The sequence below is a fragment of the Penicillium antarcticum genome, assembly GCF_028974205.1.
Source record: "Penicillium antarcticum strain IBT 31339 chromosome Unknown utg000004l_segment0_segment0, whole genome shotgun sequence".
NCBI lineage: Eukaryota > Fungi > Ascomycota > Eurotiomycetes > Eurotiales > Aspergillaceae > Penicillium > Penicillium antarcticum.
In genome coordinates this window covers 31834-55859 of record NW_026695302.1, presented here as the reverse complement: position 1 = coordinate 55859, position 24026 = coordinate 31834, and the positions used below count along the sequence as shown (strand labels likewise).

Below are 24026 nucleotides of genomic sequence, written 5' to 3'. Positions count from 1 at the left end.
TTACCGCGCAGCACCACGCCCTTCTATCATGCTAAATTATGCATAGAATCCTATAAAGCTGGCTGGAATTTCCCTCCGCAATACAGGCATGTGTCGAAAGCCTCGAAAAGCTCGCTGAAAGTTCGGCTCAGCCTGCCACCATGCATAAGAGCCAAGGAGTCTTCGTCGATGTATTCTGTGTGACACAGAGAGCAATATTTGGATATTCCGGGCTCTTGAATGGCAAGGAAAGACAATCCGCATCGAGCTAATGGAAAGAGTTAAGAAGCCTGCACCAATAACATTATCACGAGGTAGCTTACTGAAAAGATGACCATTTGCACACTTAGCCTCCTGGGGTGAGTGCCAACCGATTCCAGCGTCACAAATGTCGCACCGCTCGAAAATATGACCGCCTGGGCCATTGAGCTGATTTTCGGACCTCGGAGCGATCTCGGTTGATTCGTTGTTGTATTTGTGCATCTCGTCACTGAGATCAGCGCCTGTAACAACCGCGAGACGCTCGAGAGACTTTCGAGCATTTGTCAGAAGAGACTTGGTTTTACCACATGTAATGGCGCAGCAGATGGCGACATGAACCAGTCGCTGGCTGTCCGGATCAGGTTCGAGGTCACCATCACCAGGCAACACGCAATTCAGTGCCGATTCTCGCTGGATATGCAACGGACTTTGGCTGTTGGAAATTCGTGGTACGAAAAAAGAGGCGGCCAAGTCATGTTCCAACTCTGACGAGAAGATGATAGTAGATTTGTCGTCAGAAGCGACACGGTACTCAAGCATATCTGTCGGGTGTCTAGTGAAGAGGACCGCTGTGACATTGCGATAAGACGAAAGTCCCCAAATTCTGGATATTGAGTTTCCCCCTAAATCATGATCCAGATCGAATTGCTCTTGGTGGTCTTCGACGATATGTTTCCACCGTGGTCGTTGTAAGGGATTTCCCTTTCGAAGTTGGCGCAGTTCTGTGATCAGACCAAGTCCACCCAAAGTACCTAGGCCAAAGCTGCGTATGTTATTTTTTTCATCCACACAAGTGGTCATTGCTAGTATACGTCAGTTTCCGACCAATTAATGAGAAGAAAAAAAAAAGAACGTACCAGATATCGGCTCCCAGTGCCTTTCATTGCACCCCATATTTTCCTCTGTTTCCGGGTTGTAGATCGGCCATTCACGAACTGCGAGGGCGTCAAAATTGGCGTCGTGGCCACTGTAAGTGTTAGCGGGCACGGAAATGGTGATAAATCCTGCCATAATGCCAACCACGAGGGAAAGCTCGGTATACGGTTGCTGGTAGATATGTCAGTACGAAGAAGGGACAATGCAAAGACTAAACATACATCATATAGCCATTTTAATGGACCAGTAATGTTGAGACGTGCCAATTTCTCGCTTAAGAGACCCCAGTGATGCTCTTTTAATGCGACTGGCAAGGCGTATGAGTCCAGATCACTTAGGCGTGATTCTCCGACAATGACTTGGATGTTCAAAAGTCGAAGCTGCGTTCCGCATACAAGAGCCAGCATAGCAACAGCAGAGCCGGAATTTGTTGGGCTCGTCAGTGGTGAAACCAGCCACGGGCCACAGGAAGCTGAGCTGGCCCGCTCTTTCTCTTTGAATGCATTTTGAAGAAGGGAACTCGAGCAGAGGTGAGGATTGTTCACTCCTTCGCTTTCGAGCGGGTGAACTGCCAGAACATGCAATTGATGAGAGCAGAGAGAACCCTCTGATAATTCTGATCTACGGGGCCGTACTATAACGACTTCGTTGAGGTCATTCACCACTGTCAATAGGGGAATTCCCCAACGACCTTCGTACGCGGGCAGAAAAGAAGAACCGGCAGGGAGAGTTGAAGCCTTCAGAGGTTCACACCAAGTGAAGGATCGAATGCTACCTTTCCGAAATGCGAGACTCTCTGATTGCTTCGAATCTTCGAAATGGGACTGTAACGCGTGGTTGACGATAGAAATTCGGGTCCATTGCTTCTGTGGGCCGACAGCCTCCCAAAGGGATAGAAGCAGATTGGAGGTTAACACTGCTAGGATACTGCGTCGGAATTTGCCTAGTCCAGGTGGTGACCAAGCTAGTCCAACTACTATACTGTTTGATTGCTCTGCGGCGATTGAGAAGGCATCCCGGTCTTGGGCTAGGAAAGTAGGCCATTCAGAGTGCGTGAATAGATTGGCCTTGACGCGGATTCTGTGCCAATCCCTTGTTGCATTCGGTGTTGGCTCCTCTGGTTTGCCATATTTTGGCGTCTGTGAAAATTATCAGTCATCAATTTAGGCGATTCGAGCACATAGGCAGATACCAAGATCTGAAAGTAATCTCCGACAGCAACTGCAAGCTCGCCGTCTGAGGACCAAGAGATGGCATCAGTGCACGAGGGGAACCCCGATAGCTCAACGGAATCCAGCATATTTTCAAGACTGAGGGATCTGTATAATCTGCATGTCTTTGAAGTAGTAACGTGGAAGATATTGAAGAAGCTTGAGTTGTTGTGGTTAGACGAACAGCATTCTGCGGGTATTGCGTCCTGAGAAATCAGGTGTCTATGCCTCAGCGTTGAAGCTGTTCTTGATTTGTTATACATCAAATATCTTCAGATTGAGATGACTATGTGGCTACGTGTTGCTAATTTGATTTTAATAGGAACACTGTGTTCATCCCCATATTCAATTTGGGAATTTTCACGTCGGGGTATCATCAGGCTGTCGGAGACATGACAGCGCCTTGGGGAAATTAATCAACCCGATCCAATTTCTGCACAACCATCGCAGTTGCAGCACCACCTCCGTTACAGATAGCAGCCACGCCGTACTCGCCAGGTTGCAACTGGTGGAGCAAGGTGACAAGGATACGTGAGCCTGAGCTACCGAGAGCGTGGCCGAGGGAGATAGCACCTCCAAGCATGTTGACATTGGCGTTTTGCAAGCCGAGAATCTATATAATCCAAGTTAGATATGCATATTGTCAGATGGGACAAGCTGTGTACTTACCTTCTCATTGGCCTTGATAACGGCCGCAAAGGCTTCGTTGAATTCCCACACCGCGACCTGGTCCTTGGTGATACCAGCACGCTCCAATGCAATTGGAACTGCCTTGGCAGGGGCAACGGGGAAGTCTACAGGGTCGATAGCGGCATCGGCCGAGGACACAATGCGGGCCAAAGCACGCCCACCAGCACCATATGCACGAGCAAGCTCCTTGTTACCCAGGATCAGAGCTGATGCTCCGTCATTCATTGTCGATGCGTTACCGGCGGTCACGGTACCGGTACCATCCCGCAGGAAAGCGGGCTTCAGTGTCTTCAGCTTGTCGGCACGCAAGTTCTCGAATCCTTCGTCACGCTCAATGACCGTGTCGCCCTTCTTACCCTTGACAGTGACTGCGGCAATCTCATCGGCGAATTTGTTGTCCTTCCATGCCTGCTGGGCTCGCTCGTAAGACTGAATGGCATATTGATCCTGGTCTTCCCGGGAAATTTCATATTTCTTAGCGGTCTGCTCCGCGCAGATGCCCATGTGGAACTTGTTGTACACATCCCACAGTCCGTCCTTGATCAAGCCGTCCTCTAGCTTGATCTCGCCGAAAGGTGGTAATTGACTGGCACGAGCCATGTAATATGGGACACGAGTCATGTTCTCCATACCGCCTGCTACCTGTGCCTCTGCCAGACCCAGCTGAATGTTCTGTGCAGCAATTGCCACCGCCTTTAGGCCAGAAGCACACACTTTGTTGATAGTGACAGCTTCGACAGTGGAAGGCAAACCGGCGAAGATGGACGCCTGACGTGCGGGAGCCTGACCCACGGAGCCCTGCAAAACATTACCCATATAAACATCTGTGATCTTCTCTACGGGGATCTTTGATTTGCTGAGAGCGGACTTAATGGCAACCGCGCCGAGCTCAGGTGCTGACACTGAAGCGTATGAACCATTGAACTATGCCAATGAGATCAGTAGGTTGTCTTTTGAAGTCTTGCCAGAGCTAGCTCACCTTGGCAGTTGGTGTCCGAGATGCACTCAGGATGTAGGCATCCTGAATCTCCTTGCATGTCGGACGTGCGGAGCTGAAGTGTCTCTGGGTACGGAATGCGGGGAAGACCCTTGGTAGACGAGCAGACAAGCCCGGAGAAATCATATTGAAATGTGCGTAGGGGAAGATTGTACAAAAGGGAGAAAAGAATACAAAAATAAAGAGAGGAAGAGGGGAGAGAAGCAAGGCCAAAAGCACATGAGTATACGGAATGCCGCCGCGCAACCGCCAGTAACCGCTTCTCCGCCTGGGCCGAGGCTGTTTCGATTATGACATAAGCGTGTATGACATAATGCCAGTCCCGTGATCTGCGCATAGAGCTAGGCCAGGTGGGGATAATTTCTCCATTGGGACATCTATTCCGGACCTTCCCCTCCATCGCATGTCGCTGTATCAACTCGCAGACCTTCATCCTCCTCTCCGTCTTCGACCCCCCCGAGTCTGTACTGGTATCAGTGTACAGAGGTCAAGCTTCTTTTTCAATTATTCTACCATATCCATACCTTACGGCCAATCAATCATGTCTACATCCGCCCGCCGCCGTCTCATGCGGGACTTCAAGGTACGCGTGACAATTACTTTGTCTTCGAGCTTTGACTTGAATTATATGGCCCTGTGCAGCAAGAAGCCGACTTGCTCAACATGTCCAAGACTTAATCCGCTTGCTTCGCATCATGCCCATTCCGTTCCATCAAGGTTATAGTTCGCCTCTGACATTTTTGTGACTACAGCGCATGCAAACCGATCCCCCAGCCGGCGTCTCTGCATCCCCTGTGGCCGATAATGTGATGACATGGTATGCACACGCCTCTTCCTCCACACCGGAATTAATATCTGATAAACTCTTAGGAATGCCGTCATTATTGGCCCCGCCGACACTCCCTTCGAGGATGGCACATTCCGCTTGGTCATGAACTTCGAAGAACAGTATCCCAACAAGCCCCCTGGAGTCAAATTCATCAGTCAGATGTTCCATCCCAACGTATATGGAACTGGTGAGCTCTGTTTGGACATTTTGCAGAACCGCTGGAGTCCAACCTATGACGTTGCTGCCATCCTGACTAGTATCCAAAGGTAAGCTTGCCCGTTCGGTCCAACGGCTCGCAAGTGCTAACATAATTATGAATCCAGTCTTTTGAATGACCCCAACACCTCATCTCCCGCCAATGTCGAGGCCTCGAACCTGTACAAAGACAACCGCAAAGAATACACAAAGCGCGTGCGGGAGACTGTTGAGAAGAGCTGGGATGATTGAAAACCCCATTCAATGAGCCCAAATGAGGCTGGTTGGTATCCGGAGATATATCACAATGGCCTGACCGTTTGATCTGCACAGCGTGGGGTTTGGCGCTTGGTCTGCTTTACTCTTTTTTACTACATGTTCTCATAGTTCAAGTCCCCCGGGCTTGAGGCCGGTTGCGCGTATAGTTTCATAGTTGCATTAGTGCATTAGCCTGCTTTTTCTGCATCTCTCCAAACAAAATAGGCTCATGCACGCTTCCCAGGGTGTTGCATGTCTATAGAGATTAAGCTTATGCATCCCGAGTCCGGGGCGGTCGGCCAAGAAATCCCGAACGGGCGGCTGTCAACAAATCCCACGATCTTCCTCCCCCTCCACCGCAAGTCCCAGCTGTACTTTCGGTGTCTTCACTCTCCTTTTGGCAGCTTCGCTGCTGTTTTCATTTCTTCATTCTTGCTTAGTCTGTAGCGTTTTGCTCCACGCCTGGTGCGCGTGGACCCCCTGATCCTTAACCCCTCCGCGTCACTACACCGCAACAGACATTCCAAGCCCTATTTCAAACGCCTCTGACGAGTTCCGCGGCCCACATACCCCTTACTGGGGCTTCTTTTTCACTTGATCTGTTATACCTGAATCGCACTCTACAATCATGGCGTGAGTATAACCCCCGACTCGATCATGCGGCGACGCTGACTGAGAGTTCGACAGGGCTGCGGGGTCAAACACCATCAAGGGTATGCATAACTGGGCTCAGTGATCAGAAGTATTCGTTTGGAGCGCAAGGCTGACTATACACGAATAGTGGTGGCCAGATTCCGTCCGCAGAACAAGGTCGAACTGTCCTCCGGAGGCCAGCCGATTGTTGATTTCGAGAATGAAGAGTCATGTAGCATCAACGTGAGTTGTTATGAAAGAAATCCTTCATGGCCATACTGACTGATCTTCCAGTCTCGTGAGGGGACTGGGTCATTCACTTTCGATCGTGTGTTCCCCATGAACACTGCGCAAAATGATATCTTCGACTTCTCGATTCGACCTACCGTGGACGATATTCTCAATGGATATAACGGAACAGTTTTCGCCTATGGTCAGACCGGTGCCGGAAAGTCGTATACTATGATGGGTTCCGACATCGATGACGACGAGGGCAAGGGTATCATTCCTCGAATGATTGAGCAGATCTTTGCCAGTATTCTGACTAGCCCGAGCAACATTGAGTACACGGTACGGGTCAGCTATATGGAAATTTACATGGAGCGAATTCGCGATCTTTTGGTGCCGCAGAACGATAACCTGCCAGTCCACGAGGAGAAGTCTCGCGGAGTCTATGTGAAGGGATTGCTCGAGGTTTACGTGTCCAGCGTCCAAGAGGTCTATGAAGTTATGCGCCGCGGAGGAACAGCACGAGCAGTGGCTGCAACCAACATGAACCAGGAATCATCTCGTTCCCACTCCATCTTCGTTATCACTGTCACTCAGAAGAATGTCGAGACCGGGTCGGCCAAGAGTGGCCAGTTGTTCTTGGTCGATTTGGCTGGTAGTGAAAAGGTCGGCAAGACCGGCGCAAGTGGCCAGACCCTGGAGGAGGCCAAGAAGATCAACAAGAGTTTGAGTGCTCTAGGAATGGTCATCAACGCTTTGACAGACGGCAAATCGACACATATTCCTTACCGTGACTCTAAGCTTACCCGAATTCTACAAGAGTCCTTGGGAGGTAACTCGCGGACGACCCTGATTATCAACTGTTCGCCCAGCAGCTACAACGACGCCGAAACGATCTCAACCCTGCGATTTGGTGTACGTGCCAAGGCAATCAAGAACAAGGCCAAGGTTAACGCAGAGCTCAGCCCAGCTGAGATGAAGCAACTGTTGCGGAAGGCGCAGAGCCAAATGACAAATTTCGAAAGCTACATCTCTGCTTTGGAGGGCGAAGTCAGCCTGTGGCGTAGCGGCGATAGCGTGCCCAAGGACCAATGGACTCCCTCGCGTGGAAATGAAATTGTCAGTACCGCAAAGGCCGAAGCACGTGCCCCAAGGCCTGGTACTCCTTCGCGTCTTCAGGAAACTGCTCGTTCGGAAACACCGCGTCCGGATTCCCGAGTTGGGGATCGTTCCAGTACTCCCAGCCTGGTGCTGGAGAAGGATGAACGTGAGGAGTTCTTGCGCCGTGAGAACGAGTTCCAGGACCAGATTTCGGAGAAGGAGTCTCACATTGTCAATGTGGAACGCAGCCTCCGCGAGGCACGGGAAGAGCTCAGATCCATGAAGGAGAATGGTGCACGAACCGGCAAGGACAACGAGCGATTGGGAACCGAGGTGAACGAGCTCCGCATGCAACTCGAGAAGGTCTCGTACGAGAGCAAGGAAGCGGCAATTACCATGGATGGCCTCCGGGAGGCCAATTCTGAGCTCACCGGCGAGCTTGATGAGGTGAAGCAGCAGCTTCTGGATGTTCGCATGCGAGCTAAGGAAACCACTGCGGCACTTGATGAGAAGGAAAAGAAGAAAACAGAAAAAATGGCCAAGATGATGGCTGGGTTCGACCTTGGTGGTGATGTGTTCTCCGACAACGAACGCAAACTACAAGATCTGATCCAACGCGTTGACTCCTTGCACCAGATCAGCGCAGAGGGCGAAACAATTGCCCCAGATGATATTCTCGAGCTCCGCACGAATCTACTTGAAGCACAAGGCTTTATTCGTCAGGCCGAGCTGACAGTGAATGATCGAAGCGACTTTGGCGAGCTGCAGGACAGCCGCCGCGCAGACCTGGAGAAGAAATTGGATGAACTTCAACAAGACTACGAGGGACTTCTGACCCGCAACCTTGCTGAAGGCGACGTTGAGGAGATTCGTGGACGCCTGGAGAAGGTTTACGCGACGAAGAAGGAGGCCGAAACTGCCGCAGCTGAGGATCTTCGCTCTGATATCTCGCGCAAGGATGAGGAGTTAACGAAGTTGCGCCAATCCCTTGTTGATACCCAGTCCCGCACGTCAACCAATGGCGCTGCCAGCAAGACTTTGCAGCAGCAAATCACCGAGTTCGATGCCATGAAGAAATCTCTCATGCGTGACTTGCAGAACCGCTGCGAGCGAGTGGTCGAGTTGGAGATTTCCCTGGATGATGCGCGAGAGCAGTATAACAACGTTCTTCGTTCCTCCAACAACCGCGCTCAGCAGAAGAAGATGGCCTTCTTGGAGCGCAACCTTGAGCAACTAACCCATGTTCAGCGCCAGCTTGTTGAGCAGAACAGTAGTCTCAAGAAGGAGGTGGCGATCGCTGAGCGCAAGTTGATTGCACGTAACGAGCGCATTGCCAGCTTGGAGGCCCTGCTCCAGGAGAGCCAAGAGAAACTGACCCAGGCCAACCACAGGTATGATTTTCTCCAGCTCTCAGATACTCGGTCACTTAAATGCTAACCGCTTTCATAGATTCGAAGCTCAGCTCACTGCCGTCAAGGAGCGCCTGGAGGCAGCCAAGCAAGGCTCCACCCGGGGCTTGCCCAGTATGGACGGCAATGCGAGTTTTAGTTTCGGGGGGTCGCGCATCGCGAAGCCGCTACGCGGCGGTGGCACCTCGGACGGGCCGGCGAACGCGAGTGTCGCGGGTGTACAATCGCAAGAGGCGACTGGCAAGCGCAGCAGCTGGTTCTTCGACCGTCGATGATCCCATCGCACCTTCGGAGAGCTGCTCGTCTCTTGCATTGCTCCTCTTGAGACTTGACGGATGCCTGCCATGTACTCCGGACGTCGTGCAATTCGTGCTCTTGTCATTAGCATTTGGCTGATCTTGATTCCACTTGATTCCCATTAACGCTGTCTCACGAGTTTCTTCTTATCCTCTTTTGATCTTTCTGGCAAGCTTTTTTCTTGTTCTGATGTGATTTTGACATACTCCTTCCCCCTTGTTTCTTTTTTTTTCGTTTTAGTACATTAGATCGCGCCCTGCATGCCGAGGACTGGAGGTTCTTGGATCTTCCTGATACCCGTGTACATCAATTCCAGATAGAATGCAGACAGGAGCTTGTAGGTAGTCTGCGAAGGGGCATTTGATGTGATTTGACATACTATATACGAGTTCAGTCCTGTCCTTCTGTTTCCCTTCTGATTTCCTCTTGTTTTCTAATTGCCCAAACAGGTTAGCATATCATGCTACGCATTTGGAAGGCTTTCGTTGCTCCCAGTCGACAAGATCTTCAATAGAAATCCTACTGCGTGCAAGCCAGCTGTAGCGAGAAACAAGACACCATATTTGCGTATCATAATAACCCCGCAAAAGTATTGAACTGAACAATGGTGTAGCAACGACAAGCCATTCGCGCTAGTACAGTACTCTCTCACTAGGTCATGGCCAAATCCAAATAGATACAACAGAACAGCTGCCACTCGCACAAGCGAGCCGCTTTGTGATATCATCTTCGCTTTGATTTAGGAATTGGACAAGTACAATTGTAGTTGTAGGCCGAACAGCCAAAGAGAAAACCGGAGTCGAAGTGTTTCGGTCAAACCATCTAACGAGTAATGTACTTCACTACAATATACAAAAGGCATAGGGGAATCCAAAAGAAATAACACAAACATGCACATTCGTGCCTTTCCATCTAAACCAATCCATCATAAAGCGACAGAGCACTGACAATGGTCTCGTCTCGTTTGCTGCCCTCCTTGAATTCCTCAATATCAAGACTTCCATTCTCGTCCTTGTCCATCATCCGGAAAATCTTCCGTACGCGCTTCTCCGGGGTGTCTTCATCTTCAGGGAGCTTCACCATTGATCCCACCTGCAAATCGGTCAGAAGAATTCTTCCGGATTGTATACACACTGCACATACCATTTTATAGATCGCCTCGACAATGGCCAGCATCTCGTCGTAAGTGATCTTTCCGTCTCCGTCGATATCGTACAACTGGAATGCCCAGTCTAGCTTATCCTCCATCTTGCCCCGCGACGTCACCGAAAGCGCGCAGATAAACTCTTTGAAATCAATCATGCCACTATTGTCGGAGTCGAACACGCGGAAGACATAATTTGCGAACGATGATGGGTCGCCGAAGGGAAAGAATTGTCGGTAGATCTTCTGGAACTCTTCCTTGGTCAGGGTGCCGGATGGGCAGTCCTTGAGGAAGCCTGGATAGCGCGTCCATAGTCAGCGATCGTTCCCCAAGCTTCAATACGCCTCAGAGTGGTTGCATGCCTTTGTACCATTGCTGTAGCTCCTTCTTATCGAAATGTGTGGCTCTTTGCAGCTCGTCGAGCTGCGTCGGCGAGAGCTTTGATTGACTGCAGGGCACGAGTCAGCGCATGGTTACATGCTGCAGCGCGTTCAAGTTCTCCAGCGGCCACACACAACCCACGCAAGAGGTATAACCTTTTGGTCTGAGATCTTGCTCTGGCGAGGGGGAAAAGCGCCGGTCTCCACTCATCCGTTCAGAGCCGCGGGAGGGGGCGACACAGGTGGCACTTACGACTTTCCCATGGTCAAAACTGAAATGCGGTATATTATGGCCCAAGAAAAGAGACGCTGCAAGTTCGGAAAGCGATGCGAAAACGAAAGCGGCGAAGATGGTGACGCGGGGTAGAAACGGGATGTGTGGCTGAGTCTTGGTGGCGTGGAGTCAACGTAAGGGGGAGACGCACAGTGGCGATTATCAGCGAGAGTATAGAGACAAGAGAGACAGAGACAGAGAGATAGAGAGAGTGAAGAGTAGATGATGAAAAGAGAGCAAAGAGGAAGAAGTTACAGATCGAAGTGGCGAGAAGAAGTCCAGAACATCCGGGGAGGCTTGGCACTTTATTCATTACTTATATACATCTCTACTTATACATTTAGTCCACCTTGATCGAGCCATAGATGCGATGAATAAATGCCCAACTGGCAAAGAAGCCGATAGAGCCTGAAAAGTCAGTGAAGCCCAATTGGAGACAGAAGGTGACTTACCAGTCAAGATGAACACGACGAAAGCGATCAGCGCCGAATAGCCAACATAAAGCACTGCCCCAGTCAATCCACCAAAGCTCACTCGAGTGGCCCAGAAGATGAGCGCATTCACAAAGACATAGCCTCCGGTCATACCGGCGCCCGCGAAGGCACGCCAGTGCCACCGATAGTTCTCTGCGCACAGCAGGAAGTATACCAGCAGAACAGTTGTGGCCGCGGAGGTAATGATCATCAGCCCGTAGCAAAGAAACAAGAATCCAAACATGTAGTAGATCTTGTTGGTCCAGAGGGAGGTCATGATGAAGTAGAGCTCGACAAATATCGCACCGAAGGGCAGAATTCCGGTCAGCAAAATCGACGGAATTGTGCGCAGGCTGCCAGCCATTGGAGGGACCTGACGAGGGATCTGGTTTGTCTTTGTAGGGCCTTCGATTGGCTGTAGAAGATGAAGTTAGTTGCAAAGAACATGGAATTGAAGAGGAATTAGATATACCGATTGCTTGAATCCGAGCCAGCTACCTGCCACACTCAATGGCACACTGATAACAAACCAGATCATGACGAGTGCAAGCATGGTTCCAAACGGCACAGCACCGCTGGAGCCCTTGGCCCAGACGAACAGATTGAGAATAAAGAAGCTACCGAAGATGATTCCGGGCGTAAAGAGAGGCGTCAAGATTATGTTGCGCCTCCATGCCTCGCCGCCAAACGCCTTGTATGCGCGTGCTGATACGTAGCCGCCAATGGAACCGAAGAGGGCGGAAATGAGGAGGATGGCAGTAGCCAGGAAACCACGGTTGGAGGGGGAAAGGAGGCCAAGGAGGGCGAATGCTACATAAGAAAGTCAGCATTAAGAGGGCAAAAAATAAGGGCCAAGATACATACCAACAGTGACACCGGTCATCATAAACAACTGAGCACCGTTACCCAGCATCACACTAAGGAGAAGCGGAGACTTAGGGCACCGGAAGACATCGCCATGAACCAATTTCCAGCCAGAATCCTCCTGGACTCCGTCCTCAATCGCAGCCGAGGTACCATCCAGATCCTCCAGGTTGAACGAATCCAGGCGGTTGTAGCGAGCAATGTCCTTCTTAAGTGCGCGGACAAGAATCATGCTGACCATGCCCACAAGGAACACCACAAAGACAGCCGAGTTGATGAGAGAAAACCAGTGAATCTTGGGGTCATAGACATGGAGGTATTTATCCCATCGGGTAGCCCAGGCAGTTGGCGATTCCTTCCAGTAAACACTGTATGTCCAGGTAACAGTTGTCTCGCCATCCTCATTCAGCGTGAGAACATCACCCTGAGTTCCGCACTCAGCAGTTCCATCATCCAAGTTCCGAGAGTTCTTGCGAGATTCAGGCTGGACAAGCACTCCAACAACGCGGTATTTATCCTTGCCACCGAAGCCCACCTTGTGGTAATCAATTACAATATCATAGTGGTTGTTAAGCAGGGCTTGTCCACTGTCATCGAGATCACCAAGGGAGAAACCAGGGTTGTAGAACTTGGTCTTGGTAACACCGTCGTAATTCCACTGCGCGGCCGGCAGTCCATCCACAAGCCAGTTGATTTTGTAGCCTTGGGAAATTCGTCGATTGGTAAATTTAGCGCTGCGGGCGTCGAATTTGGCCTCTGCACAAATCGATTTGCAGGTCTCGTTCTTTGCCATGTGGAGCTCGAATGGGGAGGTACGAATCCGGTCACCAAACAAAATGCTTCCCAATGATTCTCTTACATCTTTGGGGCCATCTGCAGGGCGACAAAATTGAAACGCTGGGTGGTAGTAATCGTAGGAGAAAACGGAATGTAGCTGGTCATCGCGCGAGAGACCGGGTGTCAAGTGGTTGACGTAGAGCGGAACTGACTGACCCTCATCGTAGGATGTTGGGGCGACACCGGGGAGGTAAAAGGCCGATGTGAATGAAGGAATTGCAAGTAGAACCGATGAGAGGAGCGAGGCCCGATCGGTAAACCGCATGGTGAGCGTTCTAAAGAATATGGGCGCCTTGTAAGTCAACCTCGAGGGTTTGTTTAAAAACGGGGATAGGAGTGGGGTTCGATGAATGGATGACAAAATACACACACTTATAGCTACCACGAAAAGAGAGAATCACGTTCTCATCCGTGGGAAATCCACCAAAGCAAGTGAGGAAGAAGAACGAGTTGACAGTTGACACCTGGACAGCTCCGGCAACGCCCTGTCACGTGACTGATAACGATAAGGACAAAAATTTCCCGCGAATTTATTGATCTTCGCATCTTCGCATCTTCAAATCTGCACAGCAATCATGACTTCTCAAGCGCCCTCGCGCCCTTTGAGTCTGGCTGCACTGCTTGAGACACTCAACACATGTCTATCGAACACACCCCCTTCTCTACCTAAGCCACACAAAGATGCGCCTACCGATGTCACGATTGAGCCTCCGCAGGATGGCATCTCCCTTCTCGACACCAAGAGCGAGATCCTGCTTTCGTACCTACACAACCTTGTCTTTCTGATTATTTTCCAATTGCGCCAAACCTCGAAGCAAGCCTTGAAAGAGAAGGCTCTATCGGCAGACGACTCCCTCGAGGATGATATTCGGAAGAAATTGATCGAGCTTCGGGTTTTTCTTGAGCGTGGTGTTCGCCCTCTTGAGGGGCGTCTGAAATACCAGGTGGACAAGGTCATTAAGGCCGCCGAGGATGCGGAACGATCTGAGAAGGCTCAGCCCACCAAGAAGAGCCGTAAGGCCGCGAAATCGGACAGTGAAGCCTCTGATGACGAAAGTGGTAGCGAGGAGGAAGACATCGATGAAATGGCGTATCGTCCCAACGTTTCTGCCTTCACCAAACAAGTCGCTGAGCAGAAGAAGGCCCAGCCCTCCAAGACAGCCGACGAGGGCCCTGGAGATGGTATTTACCGCCCCCCGAGGATCATGCCGACTTCTTTGCCTACCACCGAACGTCGCGAACGCCAGGACCGCAGACCTATTCGATCCAATGTCATTGACGAATTCGTCAGCGCCGAGATGTCTTCTGCGCCTATGGCTGAGCCCAGCATTGGGAGCACAATTATCGATGGTGGCCGAACTACCAAGTCCAGGAAAGACCGCGAGCGCGAAGCTGAACGCACGACCTACGAAGAGACCAACTTTGTTCGTCTGCCGAAGGAGACTAAGAAGGACTTGGCCAAACGCGGTCGTGGAAAGGATACCACATTTGGAGGTGATGAATGGAAGGGTCTTAATGAAGGCGCGGATCATATTGAGCGCCTTACTCGAAGAGCCAAAGGCAGCGGTGCTGCGTTGGAGAAGAGCCGTAAACGAAAGACCAACGAGGATGGCCAACGGGGTGATGGCGTGGGCATGGGCCAGATCTTCGATAAGCGACGAAAGAAGGTCGACAGCTGGAAGCGGTAATTTGTCGCTCATATGGCGAGCAATTTCCAAGTTCAAAAAGGCGTTTCTTGTGGATGATGTTGACCATTATCGGAGTTTCTTTTGGTTGAAAGGTCGGTCTTGACCAACTACATACCTGTATCCATCTTATATGACACCCTGTGAAGCATATGCCATATCTACCTATGCACTCGCATCTTGCATGCAATATAGATAGCTTAGTAGGTGAGGGGAGATAGGCGTTTGACTTATTGAGGGAAGTCAGAATAACTACCCTCACCATTGACATTACTTGCGGTTTCAAACTTGCTTGCTAGGTCTCATTATAGCAGTTCAAGTACATTTCTGCTCATTTCCGACATTAGAACAATTTGAGAGCGCTGTTCATCCACTTATGGCCACATTCTAGAGGCCATCTTATTGGGATGTCACCCTCAATCTGAGACTGTTAATTACATTCAACTAGAGTCTGATTAGTTTTTCCATGCAGGTCCTATATTTGTACCATTCACCTCACAGGACTCTCCTGCTGTTCGTTTCTGTTTTCCGTGGTCGTCCCTGAAGACCCATTCGCCCTTTTATTGGTGACGGAGTCACCACCATGCATTCATTCGTTCCATTTCTTTTCGCGGCACCCGTTGATCCCAGCTGCACTAGGGATCCCAGTATCCGACTCTTCCATTGAACGCCGAGATTTCCCTATTTTGAGTGGCTTAATCCACACTGCGAGAGGCTTGATATATCTTGGTCAAGGCATCGTCCAGGAGCTTGCGCTGCTCGAAGCGAGTCTCCAGAAAGTAGTAGATGGCAAAACAGATCCTGTCCAGAATCTGGACAGGGCACTCTCGTCGCTTGCTGCTACTCCAAACGCCAGTGACTATAACGCTATCGAAATAGCCATTTACATAGTGTCAAAAGGGTTGGTACCTGCGAACATATTCAACATCATCCACGGTATCACGGCCCAAGATATCAATTCGGTCCACAACCAGTACTTTTAGTTCCAGGTACTGCTGATCCAGCGGGATCTACTACTATTTCAGCTATGAGAAGTTGCTTGCAGCAAGCGACTTTGCAGACCCAGTTTGGGTAAATATCCCAGGCAATTCTCCTGGAGACGTTCAGACCAATGCAGAGTATGTCGCCTATGCAATCAATTATATCTCGGGGATTCCAAACAACTCCAAGATCGGCGCGATCTGTTGGTCCCAGGGTGGATTGGATTTTCAATGAGCGCTGAAACATTGGCCGTCTACTAGGGAAGCCCTTGAGGATTTCATGACGATCAGTGCTGATTTTCATGGGACTCTAGCTGAATTGCCCTGTATAGTCCCTAGCTCATTATGCACTCCGGCTCTCAAGCAGCAAAGATATGAAACCAAATTTATCCAAACTCTTCGTGCCGATGATGGAGATTCCACGTATGTGCCAACAAATGGTGTCTATTCTGGCGTTGATGACGTTGTGCAGCCTGAAAATGGCCCAAATGTCTCAGCGATTCTCCATGACGCTCGAAATGTGGGCGTGACAAACGCGCAAATTCAACTTGCGTGCCCTGGAGAGCCTGCTGGGGGGTTCTATCTTCACGAGACGACGCTGGTCAACCCAATTGCTTATGCCTTGTTTGTGGACGCCTTGACTCACGACGGCTCAGGTGATCTATCCCGCATTGATCTTAATACTCTTGCGACCAGCTAGTTTCTCCAGGATTTTGCTTGGAGGACCTTTTGGGCACCGAGGCCATGGCATTCATCCTCGGTGTAGTTAACACATTATCTTCTGGATATATGGGAAACACCGATACACATGTGAAGGCATATGCCCAAAGCTAGGAAAACAGGAATAGCACAGCCGGGGGTCCTTTATACGATCAGATTGATTCGCCCGAAGCATTCGACGATGGGCCAAAAGAGGCGTAAAAAAAAAAACAGAAAGGCCAAGTTAGGCCAATGTATACGAGAAATTTCTTATAATCTCATGATTCAATGAGCCAACAATTCAACTATAAGAAGCGCTACATAAAATAGAAAACCTCATAACTTGGTTAGATGGCCCATTCACATGTGAGCGGACATGATGTCATAGCTTTTGATATCTTGCTCGGCTCGTTTCATCACTCTGCAACACCCTTACACCACAATGGAGAACCCAGGTATGTTACAGGTGTGCTTTTTATTGTGGCCGAAATAACATTATCTACAGTTGCCGAGATTTCAACAGTCATCCGTCTGTTGACGCAGTCGCCGCCGTCTCTACAGGAGACCGTCCTGGAGCGGTTTTTCACCAACAATGCATCTTTTGTCCATCCCTTTTGTCGAGTTCCCAGCTTCCATGGGAGCCGATGGTGGGTTGCAAAGATATTTCAGTGGTACAAGATTATGTCGCCCCGAATCGAGTTGGAGGTCCATTCTATCGGTATGTCACAATGCGACGGTGCTAGACGAGGAAAGACTGACGTCTGTATAGCATTCGATGAGGAACATCTGAAGCTTTATGTGAACATGTCCCAAATATTCTCTATCTGGGTTGTTCCTTTCCATGTTGCTACAGCCACCCTCACCACGGTCTTGGATTTGACTGTTGATTCACCCAAGAGTGATGCCACAACCAATGGTGACCACAGTCTTTATTACATCACCAAGCAAGAAGATCTGTACCAAACCTCAGAGTTTATCAAGTTCCTCATGCCACACATTGGACACTGGCTCGTGTTTGGCTGGCACCTCGTTGCAACACTGTTCTGTGTTCTTGGTGTCACGTTACTCTGGCCCATTCTGTGGCTGGAAGAAAAGCGTTATATCCCAGGTCACTTTTTACGAGGGGGAAACTTGGCTTACAACATGGATAAGAAAATATCGGAGATAAAAGAGTAATGATATCAAGTATAGCTTTCAAATACAGTATCGCACGGTTGCTTTTAATGGCTCCTTGTTACTTAGTATGTGTACTGGGCCTGCTTTGCCTCGTTATAAATGCATTGAGGTTTGTTTTTCATTCAACATAAATAAAAGTCTAATACCTGGCTCCATCGCTTCAGTGCCTTTGCTCCACATAAATTCAAAGAAATTCTTGCTATGTCATTCGCCACATGTCTCCTTGCCCAAGTTCAATGGGCCTTATTATTCTTTGGCTTGCGTTGCTTCTTCAGCTCCCGGCGGAAGGCGTTCTCCTGCTCGACGACCATCAATGGTAAACCACGGCCGATTCCGAAGAACACAAACAACGCCCACTTCCAACGGAATGGGTTGATGACCAAAACAAAGAGGTACCAGTAAATCAGTTCAGCGTAGGTAAAGAACTCAAAGGCTCCCGTGGGTGCCAGACGCTTCATGAACCGTGTGAAATCAATCCAGGTCTTCATCCAAGCCTCAGTGGGACGGGTCAATGGGTCAGTCAGGAACATGAGCAAGAATCGCGTGTAGATTCCGATATGCATGTTGCCAACTGTGCCAATGGCATCAACATAGGTGCTGTTGTTTGCGCAGATGTCCGGGTATTTGGGTGGGAAGACTTGGAGATACCAGCTGGGTGGGCCGTACGGTTCTTCGAAAACCTCCTCCGGCAAGAAGTTCAATGAAGGTCGTTTGAAACCAGTCGCCATGACAATAATGTCACCTTCAACCAGGCGCTCCTTGCCAGGGCCTCCCTTGGGCACACCCTTGGATCGGAAGTTGAAAGTCACACCCTTCTCTTCCACTGAAACAATATCGCCGCGCAGCCAGTGCGCCTTGCCCTCTCGAATCTGGTCAAATAGCTCGGAATTGGCCATGGGAGTCTGCGTGAAGATTCCCTTTTCAGTGGGCGCAATGTCTTGAAGGTCCCGGTAGAAGAACTTGCGCAGCAACCATTCGGGAATCCATGAGAGAGAAATCTCCTGGCCAAAGATGTTGCAAGCAAGCAGGGATTGCACAAGGACGTTTCGAGGGATGATCCATTTGTCTGACCGAGACAAGACATCGATTTCAGCGGCACCGTTCTTGACTGCAAATTCCAGTGCCTCGATGGCGCTGGCGCCACCGCCAACAATCAACACCTTCTTTCCCTTGGCACTCTTGCCATCAAGATTTGATGAATGGTAGATTTCTCCCTTGAAGTTGTCTTGGTTGGGCAGTGGAGGCATCTTGGGATCTCCACACACGCCTACTGTAGCCAAGATACCGTCGAAGACGCCATACTGGGCCTCATCATCGTTAATGATCCATTTGCCATGCTTGTTCTTTTTCACGGAGGTCACAGGGGTCTTGAAGGCGGTACGCCGCTCCAAGTCATAGTGTTCCCAGACCTTGATAATCTGTTCCTTGATCTGCTGCTGAGAAGGATATGCGCTGTCAAAGTGGACAGATGGGTGGAACCGGTACATCAGACTGTGGACTTGCAATGCAGAGGTTGAGTTGACTCTCTGAAGCTTGTTAGTTGAAGTCCCATTCCATTGAACGGGGCGATTCTTACACTCCAGATGCCTCCGAGTCCTTGTTCCTTGGGTCGTGATTCAAACATTTGCACATCGAAGCCGTGGCCCACACAATGGGCAGCAGAGGACACTCCAGTAAGTCCAGCACCAATGACTGCAACCCTCTTCCGAGGGATGTTGGCGTTCTGAGAAGTCGGGGGTGGGGGAACGGGGGAAAAGATATAGACCAGAACTGCCTGCAGAGCCATGTAGAACCAACTGAAGGTTTCCACAAATGGATGCCGGATCAGCGCCAGTATAAACGACTCATCGCTAGAGGCCGCCATGTTTGAAAATAAGAAGAGAAATGGAGGAGGGAGAGAGAATATTTATGTGACGTGTGGCTTTCATGTGAAGGCATGACATCATGTCGGAAGATTCCAAGAATTTCATACTTCGATCATCAGGGCTGTTTGGTCTATCCACATGCTTCATTCGCCATTATTTGCTTCTTCGGGCTCCAGAATCCACTGATATACCCCTCGGGATGCTGTCGCAAGAGTCAATTCGCAGAAGACTACAAACTAGGCATTTCAGGTTGTAAATGGGACCTTGGGCAAGCTACGCAGCTCTAATGTGTTACTTTCACATGCTATTAGCTCGAAAGATACACGTCAGCTCGACTGACACTCAATTCAAACTGTAACAGAGGACCAGCTGGTCTTCCCGGAAATAACCTAAGACATCTCGTGGTCTAATATAGTACATTATATGTTGATCTATAGTACGTGAATATCAAAACCGCAATTGATAGGTGATACGAGGAGATGTCCTTAGTATTATCATGCCACTACAAAAAGTAGAGGACAAAAAAGAATATTCATGGAGCTAAATTGTCCAATGGCCTTGGTAAATTGCGTAGAACCCAGCTTCAAACATCTCATGGCCACATACAAACCCCAGGCGGTCAGCCTCGTTCTGCCGCAATAATGCTAGGCCCGTCTTTCACCTAGACTCTTTCTTGCCAACTTCCCAAACGCCATGATCTTTCATTATTGAATTTTTCCGACTGCTGCGACACACAGCCTGAGCGCTCAGTACCTTCTCTCACCATGGGTCCAACCCCTGTTCTTGACCAATTCCTCGGCAGCCTGGGGGAGTTGGTCCAGAATCGCGACGGTGCTAAGGTGCAGGACTTCCTTCAGATCGAGCCACCGCTATCGGAAATTTACGAGCGCATGATTGAGGAGCTACGAGGCAACTTCACCCCAGGTCCCCAATCCGATGCCGAGCTTCTCCAACGATGTGAACGTCTCGTGCCGCGATCCAAGGGTAGCTCCTCGTGGTCCGCCTTTCCGACCTTTCTCAAGCTCTACCTGACCTTTTTGCGTGATGTCAAGACCGAAAACTTGCTGGAGACATACAACTTGTTGAAAGCATTGCTTAAGTAGGTTCCCCCCCATAGAAGTCTACTGCACGCGCAGCAACATACCCCGCGATAATGCTACTGAAGACTAACTTGATTCTTTACAACTTTAGCCAATGCGTGCTCGCTCTTGGAGATAGCCAGATGGGGGTCGTTGTTCTTCCTACTGTTCTATACTTATCGAAGGTCCTAGCAAAATTAGCAATGGGTCTCGATCGTCGACCGGACTTGATTGCGCATATCCTACGAATGGAAGGACAGTCAGACCAAGATGATACAATCGAGAAAGTTACTTTGGTGGAAAAATCCGCCAACGTCGTGCGCGAAGCCTTTATAAAGTGCCTCACTGACCGCACTGGCACTCCTGGCCCGCATGGCAAGCCAGAGGGAAAACGGATCGGTATTTATCTCATGGCCAACTTGTGCCTGAAACTCCTCTTTCAGGTATGCAGCCTTCTTGGCTCTTTCTACCGAAGCTCATTATTGATGAAAAACAGTGCGGCAAGCTTCGCAATGCTGAGCAGATGTTCGCGAGTATCACCGCCCAATCGCCCCCTTTGGCCTACTTCCCTGCTTCACAGCGTGTTACCTACCTCTACTACCTCGGTCGTTACCTCTTTGCCAACAATCTCTTTTTCCCCGCCCAAACAGCCCTGCAGGCTGCCTATGACCAATGCCACCGCCAGGCCACAAGCCAACGACACCTCATCCTCACTTATCTGATACCATGCAACATCATCCTGGGCCGTTTCCCATCCCGGGCGCTTTTACAAAGACCGGAGGCACAAAGTCTTGCAGAACAATTTGGACCTCTATGTCGATTGATCACCCGAGGAGATTACCTTGCCTTTCGACAGCATCTCTCCCTCAGCTCACCAACTGCTGAATGGTTTGCCCGCAAAGGAATTTTACTCACTCTTCGCAATCGGTGCGAGATTTTGGTATGGCGCTCTTTTGCGCGCAAAGTTTTTATCAACGGAGGTTTCCATGGAGATCCGCAGGCGCAGGCGCAACGCGGACCACCCCCGTACCTCTATCTCAACAAGGCCATTGTAGCAACGCGATGGCTCCAATCACAACATGGTCACCCAGAGAGTGGCTCGACCGGTGCCACAGCTCTCGACAGATATGGTTCGCAGATCATTCTTGAACCCACAGATTCCGAGTACGCCGGCCTGTCAGGGGGTGTTGAGACTACTGGTCCCCAGGATAGCGAAATTCTCGCAGAATATGGCGACTACATTGCCCCGGGGGGGGTTTTATAATGATGAAGGGCACTGGCAGCTCAGTGAAACCGGTCAACTGGTGGATGGCGAGCCATATGATGATTATGCCGACTGCGACGTGTATCCATACTCCGACGAACCCCAAGACAGCAAACATTCACATATACCGTCTCCTCTGATGCGGGAAATCGAGTCAATCTTTGCATCTCTCCTGACACAAGGTCTAATGCGCGGATACCTCACCCACCGCAACCCTCGATTCGCCATTCCGGGTGCCCGACTCCGAGGCGCCTTGCCTACAGGTTTCCCGAATGTTTGGCAGACCATATTCACGCATGAGAGCGAAGATCCTAGCGTCCCTGGCTGGGTCCAGCCTCCACCTACAGGGTTCAACGCGCCTAGGGCAAATGGCGCAGCTGGAGGAGCTGGAGCAGGGGGAGGTGGCCGGGTGGTCAATCTCTCAGGGGCCCGCCCAGTTGGAGTTCAATAATGAGTTTATGATACCAGCATTATTTCAAGCGATTCCAATTTATCTGTTCTATGTATTCTATTCATTATATACCCATCTCTATCATATTATGGTCTACACATAGTGGACAGCCCTAACCGTATACGTTTCTTATCGATAACGACTTCGCGGGGAAATCGAGCTGCCTGATTTCTCCAACTCCAACTCCCTTGCATTGTACATCCAAGATCTGCATTTTGCATTTACATTGCCTCATGACTCATTCTGAAGCTGTACAGCAGATATCCGCGCGGGTGGCTGAATTCCACCGCCGTCAACAGCCCTTTCGCATTTACCATGGCGCAACCAATAGCACGCGGCCCTCCAATCACTCCGCATCCAACACGGTCAGCACAGCAGATCTCACCAATGTCTTGCAGATCGATGCAGACAGCTGCACGGCACTGGTCGAGCCCAATGTCCCCATGGATGCCCTTGTGAAAGCCACCCGAACTATGGGCCTGGTCCCTCTCGTCGTAATGGAATTTCCGGGCATCACGGTCGGAGGCGGATTCTCCGGAACCTCGGGTGAGAGCAGCTCTTTTCGGGAGGGGTTCTTCGATAATACGGTCAATTGGATTGAAATGGTTCTTGCTGATGGCCAGGTGGTCAAGGCCTACAATGACCGCGTCGAATTGAAGGATTATGTCGAGGACAAACGATCGGACTTATTCTGGGGCGCTGCATCTTCCTTTGGTACTCTCGGAGTGGTCACGTTGTTGGAGGTTCGATTAAAAAAGGCGGAGCCCTTGGTTGAATTGAAGTACTACGTCAGTTCAAACATGAAAGATGCATTGCGCGACTTCGAAGAGGCTCGGGCTGATCCGGAGACTGAATATCTCGATGGCATCGTTTACTCAAAGAACAAGATTGTTGTTTGCGCTGGACGACAAGTGAGCAAAAGTCCCAATTCAATCATCCATCAGTTTACTCGTCGACAAGATAATTGGTTTTATTTGCACGTCGAAAGGATGACCAAATCTCTCACCAATCATGCTGGTTCTCACACTCCAGATTCAGTAAACTATATTCCTCTAACAGACTACCTCTTCCGCTATGACCGGGGAGGCTTCTGGGTTGCCCGTTACGCTTTCCGCTACTTCTGTGTGCCTTTCACCTCACTTACGCGCTGGTTCCTCAATAGGTTCATGTACACCCGGGTGATGTACCACGCTTTGCATGTCAGTGGCCTCGCACGCCAGTATGTTATTCAAGATGTCGGTGTACCAGTGTCCACCGCCTCCGAGTTCCTCGACTGGCTGGACCATCCAGAGAACTTCGGGCAATACCCTATCTGGCTCTGTCCACTACCCCCTGGGAGCGCCGGTGGATTGGAAGGACAGACGATGAGGGACAGCAAAGCATATAACTCGGAACCAGGGAGCAAAACTCTGATGAACTTCGGAATCTGGGGACCATCAACCGCCACGGGACAAGCCGAATTTGTGGCTCAAAACCGGCAGCTCGAACACAAGGTTCATAGCCTTGGGGGAAAGAAATGGCTCTATGCACACACTTACTATACAGAGGCAGAGTTCTGGTACATATACAACAGGAAGGACTACGATGCTTTGCGTGAGAAGTACCACGCACAGCATCTTCCCACTCTGTATGATAAGGTACGTGTGCGCGAATCGGATCTCCCGGGTGCGCATCGCGGAGAGTTCGAAAGTGGATGGAAAGGAATGGTGAAACGGGCTTTATGGGATGTCTGGCCATTCAGTGGATTGTATGGCGTCTACAAAGCCTGGAGAGGAGGAGACTATCTATTGCACAAGGATGTTCCTAAGAAGAAGGCCAACTAAACCAAAGCCTGGCCAAACAGCACATATAGAAAACAGGGTATCCATGCATCCCATCTCGTTAGTCGCAA

General features: G+C 50.1%; 12 protein-coding genes across 12 annotated transcripts; 8 read left to right on the top strand and 4 right to left on the bottom strand.

The window, feature by feature from the left end:
• Positions 1–50: 50 nt before the first annotated feature.
• On the bottom strand, positions 51–2416 carry N7508_003971 (uncharacterized protein; the record flags this gene model as incomplete). Its single annotated transcript, XM_058462037.1, has 5 exons — positions 51–247; positions 303–1043; positions 1098–1287; positions 1338–2255; positions 2309–2416. 5 exons carry the CDS (start codon positions 2414–2416, stop codon positions 51–53), a joined length of 2154 nt encoding a protein of 717 aa, XP_058320662.1.
• A 323-nt stretch (positions 2417–2739) lies between these two features.
• Positions 2740–4140, bottom strand: N7508_003970 (thiolase family protein; the record flags this gene model as incomplete). Its single annotated transcript, XM_058462036.1, has 3 exons — positions 2740–2940; positions 2997–3941; positions 3997–4140. 3 exons carry the CDS (start codon positions 4138–4140, stop codon positions 2740–2742), a joined length of 1290 nt encoding a protein of 429 aa, XP_058320661.1.
• A 415-nt stretch (positions 4141–4555) lies between these two features.
• On the top strand, positions 4556–5290 carry ubc2 (E2 ubiquitin-conjugating protein RAD6; the record flags this gene model as incomplete). Its single annotated transcript, XM_058462035.1, has 4 exons — positions 4556–4597; positions 4767–4831; positions 4885–5109; positions 5167–5290. 4 exons carry the CDS (start codon positions 4556–4558, stop codon positions 5288–5290), a joined length of 456 nt encoding a protein of 151 aa, XP_058320660.1.
• A 634-nt stretch (positions 5291–5924) lies between these two features.
• N7508_003968 (putative kinesin family protein (KinA)) lies at positions 5925–8942 on the top strand (the record flags this gene model as incomplete). The annotated part of the gene is made up of 5 exons (XM_058462034.1): positions 5925–5929; positions 5984–6009; positions 6078–6172; positions 6224–8649; positions 8708–8942. 5 exons carry the CDS (start codon positions 5925–5927, stop codon positions 8940–8942), a joined length of 2787 nt encoding a protein of 928 aa, XP_058320659.1.
• Positions 8943–9876: 934 nt separating this feature from the next.
• On the bottom strand, positions 9877–13201 carry N7508_003967 (Recoverin; the record flags this gene model as incomplete). The annotated part of the gene is made up of 5 exons (XM_058462033.1): positions 9877–10056; positions 10108–10403; positions 11215–11650; positions 11708–12045; positions 12100–13201. 5 exons carry the CDS (start codon positions 13199–13201, stop codon positions 9877–9879), a joined length of 2352 nt encoding a protein of 783 aa, XP_058320658.1.
• A 310-nt stretch (positions 13202–13511) lies between these two features.
• Positions 13512–14624, top strand: lcp5 (small subunit rRNA maturation protein LCP5; the record flags this gene model as incomplete). Its single annotated transcript, XM_058462032.1, has 1 exon — positions 13512–14624. The coding sequence occupies one exon, from the start codon at positions 13512–13514 to the stop codon at positions 14622–14624; it is 1113 nt and encodes a 370-aa protein (XP_058320657.1).
• A 500-nt stretch (positions 14625–15124) lies between these two features.
• On the top strand, positions 15125–15836 carry N7508_003965 (uncharacterized protein; the record flags this gene model as incomplete). Its single annotated transcript, XM_058462031.1, has 2 exons — positions 15125–15594; positions 15626–15836. Coding segments are annotated over 2 exons (681 nt in total), but the record flags the coding sequence as incomplete, so codon positions are not given.
• A 45-nt stretch (positions 15837–15881) lies between these two features.
• N7508_003964 (uncharacterized protein) lies at positions 15882–16301 on the top strand (the record flags this gene model as incomplete). The annotated part of the gene is made up of 1 exon (XM_058462030.1): positions 15882–16301. One exon carries the CDS (start codon positions 15882–15884, stop codon positions 16299–16301), a length of 420 nt encoding a protein of 139 aa, XP_058320655.1.
• Positions 16302–16742: 441 nt separating this feature from the next.
• N7508_003963 (uncharacterized protein) lies at positions 16743–17476 on the top strand (the record flags this gene model as incomplete). Its single annotated transcript, XM_058462029.1, has 3 exons — positions 16743–16755; positions 16806–17018; positions 17070–17476. 3 exons carry the CDS (start codon positions 16743–16745, stop codon positions 17474–17476), a joined length of 633 nt encoding a protein of 210 aa, XP_058320654.1.
• A 233-nt stretch (positions 17477–17709) lies between these two features.
• On the bottom strand, positions 17710–19340 carry N7508_003962 (uncharacterized protein; the record flags this gene model as incomplete). Its single annotated transcript, XM_058462028.1, has 2 exons — positions 17710–19002; positions 19053–19340. 2 exons carry the CDS (start codon positions 19338–19340, stop codon positions 17710–17712), a joined length of 1581 nt encoding a protein of 526 aa, XP_058320653.1.
• A 765-nt stretch (positions 19341–20105) lies between these two features.
• Positions 20106–22135, top strand: N7508_003961 (uncharacterized protein; the record flags this gene model as incomplete). Its single annotated transcript, XM_058462027.1, has 4 exons — positions 20106–20440; positions 20533–20863; positions 20917–21675; positions 21704–22135. The coding sequence occupies 4 exons, from the start codon at positions 20106–20108 to the stop codon at positions 22133–22135; spliced, it is 1857 nt and encodes a 618-aa protein (XP_058320652.1).
• A 233-nt stretch (positions 22136–22368) lies between these two features.
• On the top strand, positions 22369–23958 carry N7508_003960 (FAD-binding oxidoreductase; the record flags this gene model as incomplete). The annotated part of the gene is made up of 1 exon (XM_058462026.1): positions 22369–23958. One exon carries the CDS (start codon positions 22369–22371, stop codon positions 23956–23958), a length of 1590 nt encoding a protein of 529 aa, XP_058320651.1.
• Positions 23959–24026: the final 68 nt, after the last annotated feature.